Raw genomic sequence first — 21,456 nt, forward strand, 5'->3', positions numbered from 1 at the left:
TTTAGCCCGGCACATGGGCTGGATCATTAAGGCACCTGTGCAATGTTAAGCATGCAGAAAATGTTCCAGTGGCATTCCTAATGATGAAGAGGGTGGGCAGGAGGGACGGAGGGGTGGTGCAATGTTAGGGCACAGATATTCTAAGCCACGCCCGTAGAGCACGGGGCTGCATGTTTAAAAGTTGTTTAGGACAATAACTGCCGAACAGACCCCAGGACAAATCTTTGATTACAAGCAGCTATCCGAAGGTACAAGTGGTTTGGTGGGGGACAGATTGTGGGTACAGATTCACTTTAAGCCCACAATGAAGGTCCGTTTCCTTACCAGAAGTTTCTGCAGCGTGTAAACAACTTGTTCAATATTGGTAAAATCTTATGTCACCATCTCCCATGTTGAGCCACCCCATCATTCTGGACTAGCCAAAGCCACCTCTTTATAGTCAGAAGAGAAGCAAATTACTGATCTCAGGGACACCAGCCAAACAATAACACTTCCGGCTGCTTGTTAAAGCGCTCAATGCAGTGAAATCCTAGGTGCATTGCTCTCTGGGAATTCTGAATCTACAAAAGAGCCTGTAGAGCCTCAAAAGACAGGACTAGCCAGATATCCCTCTGGGAAGGAGCCAGCAAACATTTGGATTGACTTCATTAGCCCCCTCCAGGTTTAGTATTTGAGAGGCCGACGTTCTGTATAGTCTGAACAAGCGGCTAATGTAGTGAACTTTTACAGCTCCTAGAATCCAAGAAATTAAGACCCACGTTCTAAGAAAATAACCCACAGCAATATGTATGGTGTCAGGCAAAGTGAATGAGCACAACACATCTTATACTTAAACTATTTCTTTATTACAGAATTTATTATCTACAGAATTATAAAGAGATTAAAACTGTACAGGCAACCATTTATAGACAGTAGGGAGACTCACTAAGCCACTTCAGAGGTGGAAGACTACTAAAGAGTCCAGGAAGGCAGAACCAACCCCCCCACCACCCGCCCAATGAAGTCTTGTAAAAATCAACTTGTGCAATGCTGCAAGAGTCCATATCCAGCAAGACAAAGACAGCTTATAAGCAGGGTGACGTTGGTACAGGAGCCCCTCTTACCGTCTTGGCATGTTTGTGCATTTGTATTTTTATTTTTTTTTATAAAAAGTCCAATTTCTTTTAGTACCCTACAGCAGCAGTGTTTTATAGTGCACCTGTCACCTTCAGAAGGCAGCCTTTTTTTAGGGGGGCAAGGCAGTGTTCTATGCATGGGATATGGCCATTTAGGAGGATTAGTATTAAGCATAGACACAAAACAGTCCAGCATAAGTTTGCTGCCTCACTAGGGACCAGGTGACTGATGCCCTTTATCACAATTCACATACCTACAAACATAAAAACATTACCCATTGTACCTGTGCATATATTGCCAGCCTTCCATCTACATGGCATGTGGGGGGTAGAAAATGGCATCTCTAGCAGATTGAATGGTGCTTTTATCCAGTCTGGAGTGTGACACTGGTCTGGTGTAAAGGTCCGACCTACAGCCATGAAGTTATGGAGTGTGATTTGATGAGGGACTTTCTACATGCAACCCGCATAAAACCATTACAAATTGCTATGGGGCCCAAAAACCAGAAATTATGCCACCGGGCTGTAATACTGTACCCAGTGCTGAAATACTAGATACTAGAGGTGACACTTACGGGAGGGAGTCCTTCTAATCCTAGACAACCCCTTTAAGTTTAATGCTTTACATGTAAAGGCTCCAGCTTTATATTGCACTTATACACCAAGTGGCATAAAGGTTACTTTTGTCAAGCACTGGTCAATAGGCATCAAGTGAAAGTCCCAAAAGAAAAAAAAAAAAAAAAAATTATTGGCAATCAGCTCAACCTCACTTCCCATCAGCCATTACAATTGAGGGCGTGCTCTCCTGTTACAATATGCAGAGCACTTGCCTATAAGCCTCTACCAAATATAACAGACAACACCCAACCCTCAGATGGTGGATCAAGTGCAGAAAGCTAGTGTACAGGTAACAAGCCATGGACATGAGGAACCGACAGGTTTAGGCTCTGAATAGTGTTCTGAGGCACAACAGTAAAAAGGACAAGACATACATTTAAAATTGGTAGGACGCACATCATAAGAGCCCATCATAGGGCACATGGAAAGGAAAAAAAAAAAAAAAGCAAAAGTCTTCCTGTTCAAAAGACCATTAAGTTAAAAGAAATTGGTCACATGACTCATTACACTTCTAAATCACACGCAACATTCACATGTCCTTCATACAGAGACCCCCCCCAATGGTTGCAAGATCCCAGAAAGATAAAACTTGGAGGTATTTTGTAGCTGGAAGCATGCACGAGGAAACTGTACCACCATCTTCCTACCAACAAGCATTAAGGACAAAATGTGGAGTCTTGGGATGCATAGCACTGGGTGAGCGAGTCCACTGGTGTGGATTGTCAGTGGTACAGTAAGTAACCTTTAAGGGACGCCGGCAATGGAAGAGTCTGAATTTCGTTCAGTCTGTCTTTTCCCAGTGCAAGGCGAACGGCTCGTCGACACAGGTCCATCAGAGGAAGGGGCTCGGCTGGAAAGAGAAAGAAAGACTGGGTAAGTGCAATGAACAGTACGGGCAAAGCAGCATCAGTTCATTCATACATCTGGAGGTAATATAGCCTTTATCTTATGGAAGAAAGAATTTTACTATTACTTATTAGCTTATCAGTATGGGTCTAAATTAAGTGACCCCCACCCATCACTTAAATGAAGGTCCCTTGCCCTCCCAGTGAACAGAGAAACACCAGGTCTGCCACCATTGGTTCACATCTATGAGACTTCAGAATATAGTCATGAACTTTGGGACAAATTGACATCCATTCTTGTGACACTGGAGTTCCAGCATCTGCTCCCACCAAGTCGAAGGATAGGTGACCACTTTGTTGAAATAACCTTTAAAACCTCTTAAGGACGGAGCCAATTTTCGTTTTTGCGTTTGTTTTTTCCTCCTTGTGTAAAAGGCCATAGCACTTGCATTTTTCCACCTAGAGACTCACATGAGCCCTTATTTTTTGCGTCACTAATTGTACTTTGCAATGACAGGCTGAATTTTTGCATAAAGTACAATGCAAAAGAAAAAAAAAAAATCTGTGGTGAAATTGAACAAAAGAAACCCCCTGCATTTTGTTTATTTTGGGGGGGGGGGGGGGGGTAATTTGTTTTTACGCCATTCGCCCTGGGGTAAAACTGACTTGTTGTGCATGTTCAAGTAGTCACGATTAAAATATATAACATGTATAACTTATATTATCTGATGGCTTGTAAAAAATTCAAACCATTGTTAATATATGTTCCTTAAAATCGCTCTATTCCCAGGCTTATGGTGCTTTTATCCTTTGATCTATGGGGCTGTGTGAGGTGTCATTTTTTTGCGCCATGATGTTTACTTTCTATCGGTACCTTGATTGCGCATATACGACTTTTTGGATCTCCGCCACTAGACACCAGGGCCGGCTGCATACAAGTGATCACATGCAGCTGCCTCCGATTACTTATTTAGCGGGCACGGCGATCGGACCATGCCCGCTAAAAGCTGCGGTCCCGGGCTACATGCGGCACCCGGGATTGCAGCGGTTCAGAGCGCTGTCCCGCTCTGAACTCTTGCGGACGCATGACGTACCGGTACATCTTGCGTCCTTAAGAGGTTAAAAGGCTACCCCCTCCAATGTCTAATGGGCATGTACAAGATGGCATCAGTGCCAGAGGCAAAGTATCGCCCAGAAGTGCTGTAGACTTATATACCATCAAGTAGACCCAGTACAGTTACTAATATACCATCAAGTAGACCCAGTACAGTTACTAATATACCATCAAGTAGACCCAGTACAGTTACTAAAACAGAGGCAATAGTCAGAGTTAGTCACCCAGCAACCTCCCGGCTCCTGGGATTTACCCAGCTGTAAAATAAAAAGCAAAACTGGAAGACATCAAGAGTCTGCACTATGATAAAGTCCAGGGATAACAATAGGGCATTCGCTTTCCATTCAGCAACACTTCAAATATGCAACTAGCGGACTACATTACAAGACGTCCTAATGTGTGTAATAAATGGTCTGACCAGAAGTTTATCCCCTAGGAAAGGGGATAGGTGTCAGGCATTCCCAAGTTTGTGGTGTTGAAGCTTTAACACTTCCTCACTCCCCCTCCCACATTAGTGAGCTCAGCTGTCAAAGCAGGGGTAGGGATGGGAGGGGGAGTGAAGCAGCATTACAACCCGCACTTTGCATAGAAGCTTTTTTAACATTCTGGAAGCACAAATATATGAACGCGAGATTTAACATTTCACCAGTAAAATCTGTACTGCAAAACAAGAGATTCATGATACCCCCCCCCCCCCCCATCTGCCTCAAGTAGAAATTGCATCAAAGCGCATTTTGGGAACCAAGCCCTAAGTGAATCCTATTGCCAGGGCAAGTTGCCACCATTTATACAACTGACACCTTCACCACGACAGACCAAGACAAGGACACCCTTGGTACCTCTCAGTTATACTAGTGAGTGCAACTTCAGTGACTAAAGCAGATAAGTGCGTCAAAGGGGTTGTCCAGACTTAGAAAAACATGGCCGCTTTCTTCCAGAAACCACAACACTTGTCCCTGGGTTTCTTAGCTCAATTCCACTGAAGTGAATAGAGCCAAATTGCAATACCACACACAGCCTGGGGACAGGAGTGGTGTTTTTGTAAGTAGCACCATATGCTGCTGTACAACCCCCTGCAAAAAAAATAAAAAAATTCTTAAAAGTTAGTGTGGGGGTCACAGTGAGCACTAAATGACCTGGTGGTCTGGTTAGGCGCCTGGCACCATAACTTGTGCCAAGTTGCATATTTCCAGTCTTCATCTCTGCTCACTCAGATTTCTCCACACTGCTGCTCCCCTTCCAGATGTTGCATACAGGTAACAGATACATCTGGAGCCCCTCCTAGGCTTCTAGTTACTATATTACTGCAGAAACTGCAGGGGGGGGGGGGGATTTATAAAGCCAGGAGATTCTGAATTTACTACAATGTTGGGCTGGCAGACTGTCTGAAGTGTTAGGCCTTAAAGGGTCACTGTAGTTTAATTTTTTTTTTTTTGCAGAAATCAATAGTGCAGGCGATTAAGAAACTTTGTGATTGGGGTTATTAGCCGATAAATGCATTTTTACCATGAAAAAGCAGTTTGAAGCTCTCCCCACTGTCATGATTTTCTATTGAGAGGGATGAGGCACCAAAACAGGACAGTTCATTTACAGCTACATTACTGGGCTCTCCCCTCTGAAGTCAGCAATGACCTCTGAATACCAGCTTTCACACAGCTCCCACTGTGTAATCCTTTGTTCTCTGCTGGCGACTAATCTCCCTTCTCCCCCCTCCCCTCTCCATAGAACAGACAGGGCCCAACTGGAGAGAAGAAAAAAAAAAGTCAAGATTTCCTGATGAGCAGTGAAGGAGAGAGAGAGGGGGGGGGGGGGGGGAAGAGACCTGGGGAAAGTCTTTTTGAATGCAGATAGGCAAATATGGCATTAATAAACCCAATTAGGAGGTAAAAAAAAAAAAATAGAAGAAAAGCCTGTACTATTGATTTCTGCAAAGAATAAATAGAACAAGTAGTGACACTTTAAAAAGGGGTACTCCGGGCAGTCGAAAAACGTCCAACACCCCAGTTCCAGCAACATTTCTGACCAGAAACTGACGGGGATCTGAGACTGACAGCTTGAAATATGACAATCCAAGGCACGTCACAGACCCAGAAATGATTGGGGACTGGAGCAGTGTAATGCAGGACCCACGGGAACTGGATATTTCTTTCATCCACCCTCTTTAAAGCTATCAGACATATAGATAAGTTTAACATGATCAGGGTCTCCTAATCAGATGCGGTCTGATCACCCCCCCCCCAAATGACAGGTACCTAGATGCTGCTTTTCATGTGCAGTTTATATGCATATTACCCTGTAAGTGGTCATGTCATATAGTCACACATTAGCAACCCATAGAGCAGAGTGACTATTTGAAATGGTCATGTCAAATACAATTGGTAAATACCAGCTTTATGTACCCCTGTACCTCAGAAAGCTTCCATAACTGTGCACGCACCAGCACATAGTTTGGGACCCTCTTATTATTGAGGATATGATTGTTCAGAGTACGAGGTGCACTAGTGCTTGGTTAGAGAGAGGGCCTCCTATACTTACATTACACAGCCATCTCAGTCACATGACAGCTGGGATAATTCCCAAACACTGACTGCAACCAATTAACTTTTGCCACATCAGGATTTTTGGTGATTGTCCATGCCCTTATTTACCTTATTTACCACCAACTCACTTACTGAAACGGTTAATGGCACAAAAGAAACTACTTTGCTCCTAGAACTCAGAAGTGGTTGTTTTCTGGCTAAACATTGCATCACAACATTAAACAGATGCAAGCTGCTGGCACAGGTGTCCAGGCCAAGGGAGTTTAGCAGGTCACTTTGTTTGAAGTTCCCATTCAACCCTTTAAAAAAAGCAGTTGTCCACGAATAATATTGCATAACTTAGTAGATCTGCCCCACTTTATTGAACCAAGTCAATTAAAGCCCCATTCAGAGTCTGAACACTTCAAGTGTAGATATGAGAGAGTTTACAGTATTAGCGAAGCGCTTCATTAGCTCTTCAGTCAGCTTATCAGCCCGCTGCCTTTGAACACCATGCCACTCCTCCCCAGGTGCCTGGAAAAGCTGAATCCTACTTCCAGGGAGGAGCAGCTCTGAGTTCAAAAACAAGTGACAGAAGCAGATGAAGAGCTAATAAAGCGCTTCACTAGTGCTGTAAATTCACTCATCTCTATTCAAGTGTTTGGAAGTCATATTGACCAACTTGGCAACTCATGCCACATTGGTGGTGTAAGGGGAAGACTCCCGACATACACCAATACAGGGGGGGGGGGGGGGGGGGGGGGATTTATCAAACATGGTGTAAAGATAAACTGGCTCAGTTGCCCCTAGCAACCAATCAGATTCCACCTTTCATTTTCCAAAGAATCTGAGAAATGAAAGGTGGAATTTGATTGGTTGCTAGGGGCAACTGAGCCAGTTTATCTTTACACCATGTTTGATAAATCTCTCCAGGGTGTTTAAAGGTGATTGCGCATATAGGATTAGAAGGGCTGAAACTAATAGGTGTGTGAACAGTCATGTGTTCCTAATTGAGAGAGGGTTAAACTACAGGTGTCAAACTCTCAGCCCTCCAGCTGTTGCAAAACTACAATTCCCACAATACCTGGACAGCTAAAGCCAAGTATAGGCATGATGGGAATTGTAGTTTCTGCAACAGCTGGGACACGAGTTGGTCACCCCTGATTTAAAACAAAGGCTGGGCAGCTGAAATAGAACCTGCCTGATCCTTGTATTCCACAACAGTATCTCCTATAGATTATCACATTTGTTCTAGTAACCAGCACAAATTTCTGACATGTGACTATAACCAAAGTGTATGGGGACCTTTGGTGATACAACTCAAACACCTCCAATGTTCCCATTTTTCCCTACTGAATGCCCATCCAGTCTGTCTACTGCGAGTGGTCGCAAATGTTCACTAGTACTAGATGCATTAGTTGGATATCCAGGAGAGCAGAGTGGTGCCAATACATAGCAGCAACAGCTATGCAGAAATTTGTCTTTTGCAGAAATTAAATAGCCCAAGCAATTAAGAAAACCTTATAATTGGGTTTACTAGGCAAATGTGCCATTATCTGCATTCAAAAAGACTTCAGCCCCCCCCCCCCTCCTATCTCTCATCCACTGCTCATTATCAGGAAATCGCAACTCTTTTTACATCAGTTGAGCCCTGTGTAACCTATGGAGATGGTAGGGGGGAGGAGAGAGATACATCCCCAGCAGAGAAAGCATTACACAGTGGGAACTGTGTGAAAGCCGGTATTCAGAGGTCAGTGCTGACCTCAGAGGAGATAGCCCGGTAATGCAGCTGTAAATTATCTTTGTTGTCCCATTTTGGTGCTTCATCTTCCTCCACCTCTCCATAAGAGAACCATGAAGACAGGGGGAGAGCTTCAAACTGCTTTTTCATGATAAAAAGATTTGTTTTAGCTAATAAACCCAATTACAAAGTTCGCCTGTTTGAAATTTTTTGGCAGGAATCAATAAAACAGACACTTTACGGGTGCGTTCACACCTACAGGATCTGCAGCAGATTTGATGCTGTGTTCAGTTATTTAAATGAAATCTGCTGGAGAAAATCAGCTGCAGATCCTGTAGGTGTGAAGGCACCATAAGGGTGCCATCACATGTACAGATTCTGCAGTGGATTTGATACCAGTGTAGCTAAAAAAATAAATAAATAAAATAAAACTGAATACAGCATCAATCTGCTGCGGATCCTAGGCGTGGGAACGCACCCTAAAGCCATATTTTGTGGTGTACATAAGAGTAGTATTCCTTAACCTGTGGGTTCACATCCATTTCACTACCACCACTATACTCTGGCAGCATGCATTTTTTTGCAACAGGTATGTACAGTAAGACTGGGTATCCATATGAGATGTGCTAGTAGTGAAAGACTTATCTAGACACCACTCAAATATTCTGTTGGTTTTAGTGTAAGGACAGATGACGTTTTCCTACCAAAGACGTTATCCAGACCAGACATTACACAAAGACAAGCGTTTACATTCTGGAGACAGCGTAATGTTAACTGTCTACACGGACAAGATCCGCCAATGAAACAGATTACTTACGGTCAAGTCCATTTATGTATCGCATTCTGATTTCACAGTGGCCCCATACAGCACTGACAACGGGGTACAGTTTCTTTCCCTTTAATCCTCTAAAAGCAGTGCCCATGTACTGTCCATCCACGATGAAGCTCAGAGTACCATCATCCATATCTAGAACCACCAGGAAAGAATCTGGCACAATGAATGTTTCATCAGGCTCTAGAAAAGCTGGGTACGTTCTACTTGGCTGATTTTTACCGTCATGATAGAGTTTGTTCCTACCCAAGTCCCATCCCCAGGATTTCCCATTGCTTCCTATGAGTGTGGTGTAACCCACAGAATGGAGTGGAGCGTCTGCAGTTGCTACTCCAACAACGGCGTGAGTCCCTCGCTGTCTCATGACCCATGTTATCTCCCACACATGCAGGCCACGCGTATAACCAGTTTTGCCACGTATGGCGTCAGTGCTCTGTGCCACCGGATGCCGGTGAAAAACAAGTTTGTCGTCTTCTTTGACAAATACGTTGAGCGATCGATCGTTATTATTCCACGAATGCTGGAGCTGTACTTCATGTGACACTGGAGGCATATCCAACAAGAGATCCAGCCGAGCAGGTTTACTATAGTCCAGACCCTGGAGATCTTGCTTCAGTGGTCTGTACGCCGGGTCCCTCATGTCCACTGTCTTAATGCCTCCTGTGACCTTCTGACCCATATTCCACCACAGGTTTACTTTTATAGATCCAGAGGCAATCGCATGCAGATGTCCAGCCTCTCGATGACCACCGTCCAGTAGAAATCTCTGGGAGGTTAATGTTCAGGCCTGGCTGGTCTAACGGAGAGAGAGGAAGAAAGTTAATGTTTGACCGCATGCTGACGGGTAAGCAGACGTAAAAAAGCTTTCAGAAATTACAAGATTTTGGATAGATGAGCGACACACGAAGGGCTAAGCAATAAAAAGTTTGTCATGGAAAGTGTGCCCCCTCCCAGTATTAGATGGTGAATGTGAGGTCTGTCTCTAGACCTCATGTATCTGTACAGCTTTGTCCTACAATCCTTGGGACATCTCTTCTCCCATGAGACAGACAATGGAGCAGAGTACATGATGCCCCTCACGCCTACAGTGTGCTTATATAAAAGAGATGGCCTTGCCGCAGGTAAGTGGTACGTGTATGGGGGCCTCCCGATTCTTCAGTGACAAATGTTAGGAGAGAAGGATCAGACATGCAGGGATGGCAACTGATCCAACCTTTACATCCTAGTAGAGGCAGGTTTACTGGCAGCCATATTGTGTACGGCAAGCTTCATAAAGCAACAAGTCATTAAAGGGGTTATCCAGCGCTACAAAACCATGGCCACATTCCCCCTCTCGTCTCCGGTTCAGGTGTGGTTTGCAATTAAGCTCCATTTACTTCAATGGAACAGAGTTTGAAACCCCACCCAATCTGGAGACGAGGGGGAAGTGGCCATGTTTTTGTAGCGCTGGATAACCCCTTTAATATACTGTTCACCAAGATCAGTCACGGGAAGCTTATATTGGCAGTACACGAGTACAACAAGTCATCACAGGCTGACCACTTGGCACAGAAACCTTTCACATCACAAAAGTTAAGGTCACCAGAATTACAACATTCGAGACAGAACGTACATCTTGTATTGCACAAGGACCTGAATATTTGAACAGTAAGGTCAGGATTACAAAGCCCAGTCATGTGATGAGACCTTTAGCCATAGATAGGGCACATACAATACAATGCACTGCTTAGTTTTAAAGTGTCCCTGGCAAAAAGAATTGACGTGTTAAGAACTTTGAACAGTCAAGGTATTTGCATCTAATCTCTATTTACAGACTGACATGTGCACTATACTGTATATGAAAGGAAGACCATCATGACCATGGCTTGGTGCCCTCCATGCCAGTCCTGGAAAAAAAAAAAAAAAAAAAAAAAAAAAAGCAGCAGCACTATTGTCTGGTCAGGTGCTGGACACCATGTCATAAACCTGACAAGTCCTCATTAAAGTTAGAGGGGTTTTGTTTATCTCCAATAATGAGTTTCGCAGCCATTGTAAGAAAGGTGGCAAGACATTCATTGTTAATGTATGGAAACATGAGCTTACACGAGTATATAAACACTCCCGTCTTCTATATCAACACGGAAAGCACCTAAGTGTACATTCATATAGCGTAGGTGACTGCATTGTATACGTCAGGGATAGGGAACCTTCAGCCCTGTTGCAAAACTACAATTCCCATCATGCCTGGACAGCCGAAGGCTGTCCAGGCATGATGGGAGTTGTAGTTTTGCAACAGCTGGAGGGCCGAAGGTTAGCCATCCCTGACGTATAAGTAACTGAACATTAGTCAGGCTCAGTTGAGCCAAGGTTTTAGCATGTATGACATCATGTGACTCAATGGACGAGTCCGCTACAGCCACACAGGTCCCAAACACTGATCACCTCACAAGTCCGGACAAAAAACCCGCTGCCGATCTGCCATCCTCTCCTCCATGAGTAGGCAGATTTCTTACTGTTTGCTCTCATTATGATTATATATGTCACCCAGCTTTTTTTCAGTAAGATAGTGACTCATTTTAGCTGGAAATGTAAGATCCTGCCACCAAAGTACTTAACCACAACCCAGGTTCAGTTCAGTGAAAACACAAGCCTCTCCGGAGGTGAATGTAACCATACAGAGGATTGTATGAGATCTGATACACACAGCAGACTTCCTGCCCTGTCTGCAACACCGCCGAAAGGAAACCTTACCAGTATAAGGACAGTACACAGCATGCAGATACATCAGGTGCATTGCACTCATATCCCGGGGGGCTTCCGCTATGCATCCAGGACACAATCACATCCTGAATTGGCAGCTATGGATAAACCCCATTTGGTGAGCTATATTGATAGGAATCATTTCAAACATCTGGCATTCTGGAGGCTTGTATGGCTGGGGGTCCGTTTGCAGAGACCCCCCTCTATCACCAAAATAAAGGGACAGAAGCGCTCGGCCGCATACACTGTGCCCCTTCATTGTTGCTCGCTTCAGCCTCCAGTTTGTGGTGTAATGCATCCTAAACTCCGCCATATTGGTTTTACAGTCAGCAATACCACAGATGTGTAGAGAACGGACAGTCCATGGAGGGTGGGCTGCCATCAAACACTGGCCATGCAAAGGCAAGAAGCCAAAAGGTGTATTAAGTCCATTGGTTCTTGTTGTCTGGGCAAGTGCAGAGATTACTGAACCCATGTTTACTTGGTGAAGTGTGACATAAATAAAAGAAAGATGCAAAAACAGTGCGGAGACACCAAAGTGCCCGTGAACTAGCAAAACCTACTGAGAAGAAACCACCAAGGATAGGGGGATCTCCAGTCAAGGAAACCACCTTCCAACAAGCCACAGTCAAGTATGACATGTCCTGGGAAACACCCAGGCAGAGTATCTATCCTCAGACAGCTATTTGCCTCTCAGTATGGGGCAGGATTCTGGATAGTGAGAGCGATGCCTAGCAGGTGGTTTCCTTGACAGTTGGCTTGGTTGTTTCTTCCACGTCTGGCTAGCGCACCAAAATTTTTCCAGGGGGGGGGGGGGGGCGGAGGTGTTCCTAGATTCACCGACATTGAGAAACATGTGATTGGGTCTCTGCAGTGTTTTGGTTGATCCGTCATTCCTATAAATAAAAGGGAGACCTGACATGTTAATATTTTTCTATTAATTGATGGCAACCAGAACCTTCTATACTCTGGGATCTATTACGGGAGGCCATTACCACCCCGTGTAATATGGACGTCCCATCAGCCAGGCCAATGCTCGTTTGTCGGTTTTGATCTGCTGAGAAGTCTGTTAAATAACAGAAGATTTACAAGCAAGTGGTCGAGACTTAAGGGTCTAATGGAGGGCCGATCACAGATCAGTGTTCGTTTACAGAAGGGCTCGGGCTGTGTTACAAGGCCTTTTTGTAATAGAGAGAAGGGTGCTGGAAAGCTGCACAATTTTACAGCAAGTCAGAAATAAACTTTGCAGAGGAAGCCAGAAAGTGAGCTGATCACAACCTGACTACCTAATGGAAACCCCCAGCCACCAGGTAAGGTTGTGGCTAGCTGCACAGTGTAAACAGCATCTGGTCAGGATTCATACCACCTTCACTGGGCAGAATGCAAAGTGTATATATGTTGTGCCCCTAAGGAGTTAGGAGTTATCCACTGTTAAGGCGCGGGGGTGGGGGGGCGAGAAAGTGGCCACTTTCTTCCAGAGACAGCATGTTACTAGTCTCTAGTTCAGGTGCAGTTTACAATTAACCTCCACTCACTTCAATGCAAATGAGTGGCAAAACCTGCACCCAAACTAACAAGAGTGGTGCCGTCTCTGGAAGACAGTAACCATGTTTTTCTGGCACTGGATAAAGCCCCTATTACACGGGGCAACTGAGGAGCAAACGAGCAATGGCAGCGATTGTTTGCCCCTCGTTCCCTGCTCGCTGCTGGTGCTATTACAGCAGATAGCTGCCATCATGTCGGCTGATCATTGCCTTCTATTACACAGGACGATTATCGGCTGAATAGCGTTCTGTGTAATAGGGCCTTAACCGCTTTAAATCAGCACATGGATGTGTGCAGGGTTGTCTTTAGAAGGGAGCAGCCATGTTTTTCTATTCCTGCACAACCTCCTAGGGGGCATTCACCTGTACCATAGTTACAGTCCATACAATTACAGCATTAAGACTTAGAGTAGATTCACACAGTATGGCAGCAGATTTCACACTGCAGGTTTTACAGCAAATTCCACTGTTACAATGTACTGTTATGGCCTATGGTTCTGCATTTTCACAGTGAGTTTTCATTCTGCTGTGAGAATGTAGCTGCAATTTTAACCATTTCTATGCCGGGCTGGTAAACACAGACACCACGCTTACTCGCTCCTGTTCTTCCAGCAAACTGTCTGCTTCTCCCAATCCCAACTCACCGACAGCCCGCTCAGCCAATAGTTGTGCTGTCCCACCAGTGTCAGGGATTTGCTGAGTGGACTGTCAGTGAGCCGGGACACACAAAGCAGACAGGAGTACACTGGAGGAACGGGCAAGCATGGTGTCCGTTTACCAGCCCAGCAAAGAAATAGTTAAAGTTGCAACTACATTCTCTCAGCAGAATGAAAACATGCTGCGAAAATGCAGCGCCATAGGCCATAACAGTACGGAGTAACAGCAGCTTTCACTGTGATACTATACATGTGACAGGAACTGAAAATTTTGTTCTGTAGCACATCTGTATTAAGGGATTGTGCACGAAACATGCCCCCTTATTTTCACACATGAAAGACTATATGCAGTAACACTACTACCCGTGAATGGGGACTGTCTGAACAGAGGCTACTGCAGTCCTTTCTTACACCCGACAGGCACAGATTGGCTGCTTAGCGCAGATAATGCACAATAATCACAGACTGTCGCCATCTTTGCAGCAGACACTTCTCAGACGTGATTCATTTATCCTAAGGATCAAGGAACTGCAACAGAATATTACACCGCCAAAGTGTTTCCCCATTCCTATTTAAACTATTCACAATATTTTTAGCCAGTGCCAAGTACTGTAAACCCCATAGAAGTCTACTGTACAGTTTCACTTCCCACAGCTAGTCTGAGAGATGGGAAACAAACCAGACAGCGGTATCTAAAGACTGATCCATCCTTACAACTATGAGGCATAAGAGTCTGTTCACATTTTTTTCCAATGTATGCACCTGAAAAGCTCCACTACATATCTATAGACATTCTGCACCATGCATAGGCCATACCTGATCCTACTGACCTTGGGAGAGATGCCCCCAGTGAAGTGGTTTAGTGCCGAGCCAGCTACAAGTCTGCACATATACTGGGACTTCATTCCATGTTCATTAGGAAGCCCAAACCGTAAGTGACCCCCAGATCCCCCATACTCAGAGCACTTTACTGGAGCTCTCAAGCACTACACTTACTCCTCAGCAATTGTACTGCTGGTTGCTGTATACATCCTATTGCCTGGTCACAGGTGCTCTGTAGGTGGTTGCCAGGAAGTGTAGAGCCACAACTTTCTAACAATCTGTAGCTCTGAAGGCCGAGTTATTAGGCTGCATTCACACGTCCGTGAAGTTGTCCATGGACAATTTTACAGCCCATTGGTTTCTATTGGGCTATTTAGACATTCCGTGACGTTAAAAGATAGGACAAGTCATTACTCGGAACGGATGCACGAAGAGGATTCCCCATAGAAATCAATGAGATCTGTGTTTTTCACAGATGTGACGTCCGTGAAAAACATGGATATGATCTAATCAATGTAGTTTAAAATGCTTTAAAGCAGATCCGTAAAAAAAAAAAAAAAAAAAAAAAAAAGGGACATGGATGCAAAACGGACTGCACAGATCACGGAGGTAGCTAGCAGTCCAGGAAAAACACTGAACGTGTGAATGCAGCCTTATACAGCCACAAGCAGCACCCATGTTTTCCAGGAACTTTTACAGCCGCAGGGAATCAACCAAAGCGTTAAGGTTTGGCCAATGTTGCCGATACCTGAACATTGACAGGTTTGCTCCCCACAGCAAGGGCCGCCGCATGGACATGGTTAGCAATGTCCGTGCAGCAGTTGCTGCATAAGTAAACATGCACACACACTTTACCTCTCCACGCTACAGTGTCCTTCTGGCTTCTCCCTTCAGCCGTTGTGAAGAGCGGTTGCAGCCTAAACACACAAGGAGTCAATACATCTTGCCTGTCACAAGACGGACAAACGCAGTGTAAACTATAGTAATGTTATCAGTTGTCATGTATACAGACTTTTGAACCTGCGAGTTTAATAGACCAACACTGCCTTATCAGCAAGGCTCTGAGATGAGACTGAGAATATAGAAAGAAGGGCAAGCACACAGCACTGAGCAAACAGCCCAACACGGCATGTGCCAGCAAGTAAGCGGGGCGGCCACATAACCCCTACCTACTAAAGTGTTACTCCGACCGCTGCAATAGCAGCAGCAGCCAGATAGACCCCATCAGGCATGGTTTGGTGACATAGCAGAACAGTGTAAACCCAGACTGCAACACAACTGCATTACTGTGACAGTACTCTGACCACAAAGTTCTAAGAAACATCCAAGTAAACATTTGGCTCAGCTGATAGAGATGCTGGTCCTGCCTGCAGTAAGTGAAGTATTGCAGGGCATCTTAAAGGACAACTCCCACAAAAATTTTTTTTTGCTCATTTAACACACATTACAAAGTTATATAACTTTGTAATGTGGTTAAATACCCGGCCTGGCCCCCTTCCCCCACTTTCGGACCCCCGACCCCCACCCCGGAAGTTAAGGAATGTATACATTACCTATTACGATCGTCACGGTCCTCTTCTCCGGGGCGGCATCTGGTGACGACGACGTCAGAGCCGAGGGGCGGTCCGGGTCTTCTTCCTCCTCCGTGTCTTCATGCAAAGTGAATGGGGATGAAAAGGCTGCTGGTGCACATGCGCACCAGCAGCCTTTTCATTGGCTGGAGCGCATCACATGGCTTCCAGCTTGCTCAGCCCTGATTGGCTGAGCTTGCTGGAAGCCATGTGATGCGCTCCAGCCAATGAAAAGGCTGCCGGTGCGCAAGCGCACTGGCAGCCTTTTCCATCCCCTGGACCCGGAAGTTGGAGACATCGCTGGATGGCAGAAGGCGGCGACGGAGAGGCGGACGGCGGGCGAATCGAGTGGCGATCGTCACCGGAGAGATGGTGAGTATGGTGTCTGTGTGTGTCTGTGTTTTTTTTTTTTTTGGGGTCCCGCGGGAGTTGTCCTTTAATCTAGGAAACATCTCCTAAATAGAAGTACTGGAGATCAGTTACTGCCAAGAGCAGACCCAAGCTTGGCACCTAGCAGAAAGTGTTCAGTTCCCCTGCAGCGCCACCACAGGCAAGACTTAGGGTGGTATTACACGGAACGATTATTGTTCGAAAAATCGTTAAAATCGATTGGATTTGAACGATAATCATTTCGTGTAATAGCAGGCAACGATTAAACGAACAACGAGAAATCGTTGATCGTTTAATAAGATCCGGACCTATTTTAATTGTTTGATCGTTCGCACATCGTTCGGTGGAATAAGAATTCACAGCTGAAACGTATGCAATAGCGACGACTAAACGACCGTAAAAAACAATCATCGTTTCGTGTACTTGGGCGAACGATTTCGGGTCGTTTGCCTTAGCGGTCGTTTAGATTGTTTATCGTTAATAGTCAGAAAATTGCTTGGTGTAATAGTACCCTTAGGGCCCTATTCCACCGGACAATTATCGTTCAGATTATTAAATCGTTTGAATCTAAACAATAATCGTTCAGTTGAAATGAAGTTAACGATTAACGACCGAACGAGAAATTGTTAAGCGCTTTATAAGACCTGGACCTATTTTTATCGTTGCTCGTTCGCAAATCATTCGCATTAATTAGGACATCGTTCGGTCGTTTGCAATAGATACGAACGCAATAGCAAAGAAAAACGATCGCAATTACGATCATAAGTAACGATCATCATTCCATGGAAATGAGTGAACGTTTTCAGGTCTTTCGCAATAGCTGTCGTTTGAGATCGTTGATTATGCAAACGATAATCGTCCGGTAGAATAGGGCCCTAAGAATTACACGTTCCTTCTGGAAACAATGGGCTGCACATGTAACCCACAATCAGCACCGATATACCGAGACTCCTCAGTATAGTTTGTGTTAGTTAGGTTCCTATGTAACCCATAGACTGGTAGGGAGTCCTATAGATGCCCATTACATCTATAGCCTGAGGTCACACACACAGCCCACCATCTACTATCCCCAGCAACAGGTATACATTACACATAGCAGGTGAGAGCAGCCGCTGGCATCTTCATGGCAGCACAGCCACATTTACCAGGTATCACTATTAGTCAGAGAGTGACTCAAAATTAAAGTTAAATGAGGGCGCCAGACAATTATAATAGAGAACTGGTTTACAAGTAAGTCTGTAATTACTGGGCACAAACCAATAAAACCCATCCCATAGTCATCTCACATCCAGTAAGATGAGGAAGCTTCTTCTGAGGGCAGCTATATTAACACTACAACTCCCAGCATGCCCTGACAGGCTTTCTATGGAAGGCATCAAGTCTGCCCAGAAGGAAGTGGTCCCTGACTAGAAGCTAAGTGACTATACAGAGCCTAGTCTATGGCAGGTCCCAAAATACAGAGCACACAGCTATTGAAGACTACAACTCCCACACTACTATGGAAAGCAGCAATATAGTCTAAAGCAGGGATACGGAACCTTTAGCTATTGCAGAACTACAATTCCCATCATGCCTGGACAGCCAACAGCTGTCCAGGCATGATGGGAATTGTAGTTCTGCAACTGGAGGGCTAAAGGTTCCCCAACCCTGGTCTAAAGGCTGTGTTCTCTGCTGTAACTACAACTCCCAGCATGCACAGCCAACCTTGCTATGAATATCAATGCATTACAGACCATGCAAGTACAAGACTACAACTCCCAGCATGCACAGCCAACCTTCCTATGTATATCAATGCATTAAAGACCATGCAAGTACAAGACTACAGCTCCCAGCATGCAGCCAACCTTCCTATGACTATCAATGCAGAACACAGACAGTGCAAGTACAAGACTACAGCTCCCAGCATGCAGCCAACCTTCCTATGAATATCAATGCAGAACACAGACAGTGCAAGTACAAGACTACAACTCCCAGCATGCACAGCCAACCTTGCTATGAATATCAATGCAAAACATAGAGACAGTGCCCTCCAAAATGAGGCAGTATGTGCAGAACTACAACCCCCAGCAGGTACACGACCACAACCCCATGCCTATAGATGCTTGTGGCTGGCAGGGAATGCTGGGAGTTGTAGTTTGGCCACAAGGTAACAATAGTGTCCGCCAATGGTTACAATGTTTCCCCATGGAGAGGTGGTTACTAGGGAACATAATGGAGACACCGAGGCCAATCCTGCAAGTCACCAGCCACAGACCAGGCCCGGCCGTACACACAGCCCGGTACCGCATCCCCAGCGCTGCCGCCGCGGCTTTAGGAGAATTACTCACCGGGGCCCTCCCTGGCGCCCCCCGGGGGAAGTGTACAGAACGTGCGGGGCTCCGGCCCCCCTCGGTGCAGCCCACACTCACAGCCCGGGCCGAGACCACCCGCCTCCCCTGTGCTGCCGCCGCGTCTCCCCGGACCGGGAGCTCTTCTCACCCTGAGGCGCCGAGTGAGGAGGAGGCGGAGCGCTGCCCGGACACACTCGCGAGAATAACCGCCACCAAAAGCCACGCCCTCCCACTAGAGACTCCGCCTCAATCCAGCCAGCTGCCCAACGTGCCCGTTTCTCGTCTTCTAATAACTAGTACTGACCCCGCCCAAAACGTGCTAACCACACCCACACGTCCCTCGTAAGCCCCGCCCATCCGTGATAGAACACGTGTTGGCGCTGTAGCAGCTGTGTTGTTAACTCTTTGTGGTCGCGGTGATTGTTAGCCCAGCGCTTACACCTCACACATAGGATTTCCCTCCAACCAAAACCAGGAGTGGAGCTGACTGGGCAAAATTATACTGGAAAGACTGGTACAGTTTCTGGGTTTTCAACCCAATCCTGGTTTTGGTTGAAAAAAATTACTGACAGAAATACTGAGGGAGATTTATCAAACATGGTGTAAAGTGAAACTGGCTCAGTTGCCCCTAGCAACCAATCAGATTCCTCCTTACATTTTCCAGAGTCTGTGAGGAATGAAAGGTGGAATCTGATTGGTTGCTAGGGGCAACTGAGCCAGTTTCACTTTACACCATGTTTGATAAATCTCCCCCACTGCAGAAAGGGACATCATTTTTAAACTTGCAAAAAAGTGTGAATAAAATTGTAAAGTTGATATGTAAAATCTCAAGTCTTCCCATACTTATTAGCTGCTGTATGTCCTGCAGGAAGTGGTGTATTCTTTCCAGTCTGACACAGTGCTCTCTGCTGCCATCTCTGTCTAAATCAGGAACTGTCCAGAGCAGGAGAGCTTTTCTATGGGGATTTGCTGCTGCTCTGGACAGTTTTTGTGGAGCTGTGTGATTGCAGCCGTACTCAAAACACTTTTGTTCTATTTAACTACTTTTTTAAGGTCATGTTCCCACTGCGTAAGTTCCATAGTAATCCTGGCCGTTGTAACAACGGCCATGATTACTACGGTACTTACGTAGTGCTGCCCTCTTAAAATCCCGTCCGGAGTGTATAGACAGGGTATACACTCTGGCCAGGAGCCCTCGCGAAACTGACATGTCAGTTTTCTGCGGCCGCTATTCAGTTAATGACGGCCGCAGAAAACCTGTCAGTGCACAACTCAGTTGTGTGCAGCGGGAAATTCGGATGCGGGCGCAACAGCGGCAGTAAAGATCATCCAGACGGTACTGCAGTGCCAGCCGGGAAGATCTTTTCTGGTTCAATAGTTTTTATTATTTTTAAAAAACACATTTTAGTAAAACATGAATAAAGCACTATAGTGCCACATCAACACAATATTTCTGACACCGGCCTAAAAATGTAAGCTTAAAAAAGGCAACTCTAGCATCAAGTGGGGATCTTTAGTTCGCTCACTATAGTCAAAAATAGGGCCCCGAAATTTTGGAACATGGCATCACTTTTAAGCCCCACCCATTTCAGTGATGCCACGCCCCTTTGTCAGACATGGCCCATTTAACTATTCCATTTGATGCACTAATGCACCCCAATTTGGATGCAAAATGTTGATACAATAGCCATAGTATATCTCGGCTAAGGCTGGTCTCAACGTCTAAAACATCAATAAAAACGCTAGGGGGCTGGAGATCAATGGAAGTCTATGATCTGCCTTACATACTGGTGCACTGGTGCCGATGAAGTAATGTAAAAAAAAAAAATAATAATCACTAAGTCAGGGTTCACTCTATGTTTTTTTCATCCGTTTTTGCAAAAAAAAATGTCGAAAAAATGCTTTTGTGTGCATCCGTTTTGATCCGTTTTTCCATTAACTTCCATAATAAAAAAAAAATGGATCAGAATGCATCCTTTTTTTAACGCACAGACATTTTTTCCGAGGACATTTTTGTGTTTTCTAAAAAAAACAAAAACGGATGGGTTTTGATCTGTTTTATTTTTTTAATAATGGAAGTCAATGCATCTTTCATTTATTTTTTGTAAAAACAGATAAAAAAAAACCCTGTAGTGTGAACCCAGCCTAAGCCAATTGGTAAATGCGCTTTAAAATCTCACTGGTACTGTAATATCCTGTAAATCCACTGTGGAAAATCCATAATGTTTGTATTCCACGTGAAAGTATATACAAGCCCGCAATACTTATCTTATATCCATAAGATAGCATAGGCACCATGCCTGGCTCTGTTCATCTGTGCCATACACTTTGAATGGAGAGGCAGAGCTCATGCTACACCGCACAGCTCCATTCACACAGGGGCTTTAGGAATCCCATTCTCCAGATCTCAGGGGTCCCAGCCCTTGGGATACACTTCTCTGTTATATTGTGGACTGGGGATAAGTGTTATTGCTGGAACAGTATGTCCCTAACACAGCAGTAGATGGTAATGTACTTGTAGCTATCTTTATATGCAAGTACGATATTACATAAAACCATGAATAATGTATGAGCTGCCATAATGGGATTAAAAAGATGCAAATAGAAATCAATAAAAAAA

The 21,456-nt window shown here is 45.0% G+C and overlaps 1 protein-coding gene across 2 annotated transcripts; it reads right to left on the reverse strand.

The window, feature by feature from the left end:
- Positions 1-823: 823 nt before the first annotated feature.
- Positions 824-19,077, reverse strand: SPSB1 (splA/ryanodine receptor domain and SOCS box containing 1). 2 transcript variants are annotated; one of them, XM_069948096.1, is made up of 3 exons: positions 18,985-19,077; positions 8,770-9,580; positions 824-2,583 (listed from the first exon to the last, which is right to left on the reverse strand). In XM_069948096.1, the coding sequence occupies exons 2-3, from the start codon at positions 9,461-9,463 to the stop codon at positions 2,456-2,458; spliced, it is 822 nt and encodes a 273-aa protein (XP_069804197.1). In that variant the 5' UTR covers positions 9,464-9,580; positions 18,985-19,077; the 3' UTR covers positions 824-2,455. The 2 variants fall into 2 exon arrangements, with proteins under 2 accessions (XP_069804197.1, XP_069804196.1); XM_069948095.1 differs by having other exon boundaries at positions 18,834-19,062.
- Positions 19,078-21,456: the final 2,379 nt, after the last annotated feature.

This window comes from Dendropsophus ebraccatus, chromosome 12 (assembly GCF_027789765.1).
Source record: "Dendropsophus ebraccatus isolate aDenEbr1 chromosome 12, aDenEbr1.pat, whole genome shotgun sequence".
NCBI lineage: Eukaryota > Metazoa > Chordata > Amphibia > Anura > Hylidae > Dendropsophus > Dendropsophus ebraccatus.

Bases quoted from the DNA above. Each gene is read 5' to 3' on its own strand.
- SPSB1 (XM_069948096.1), bottom strand. From the start codon at position 9,463: ATGGGTCAGAAGGTCACAGGAGGCATTAAGACAGTGGACATGAGGGAC. The intron at 2,584-8,769 runs GTAAGTAATCTG...TTCTCTTTCCAG, and splicing joins ATACATAAATGGACTTGACC to CCGAGCCCCTTCCTCTGATG.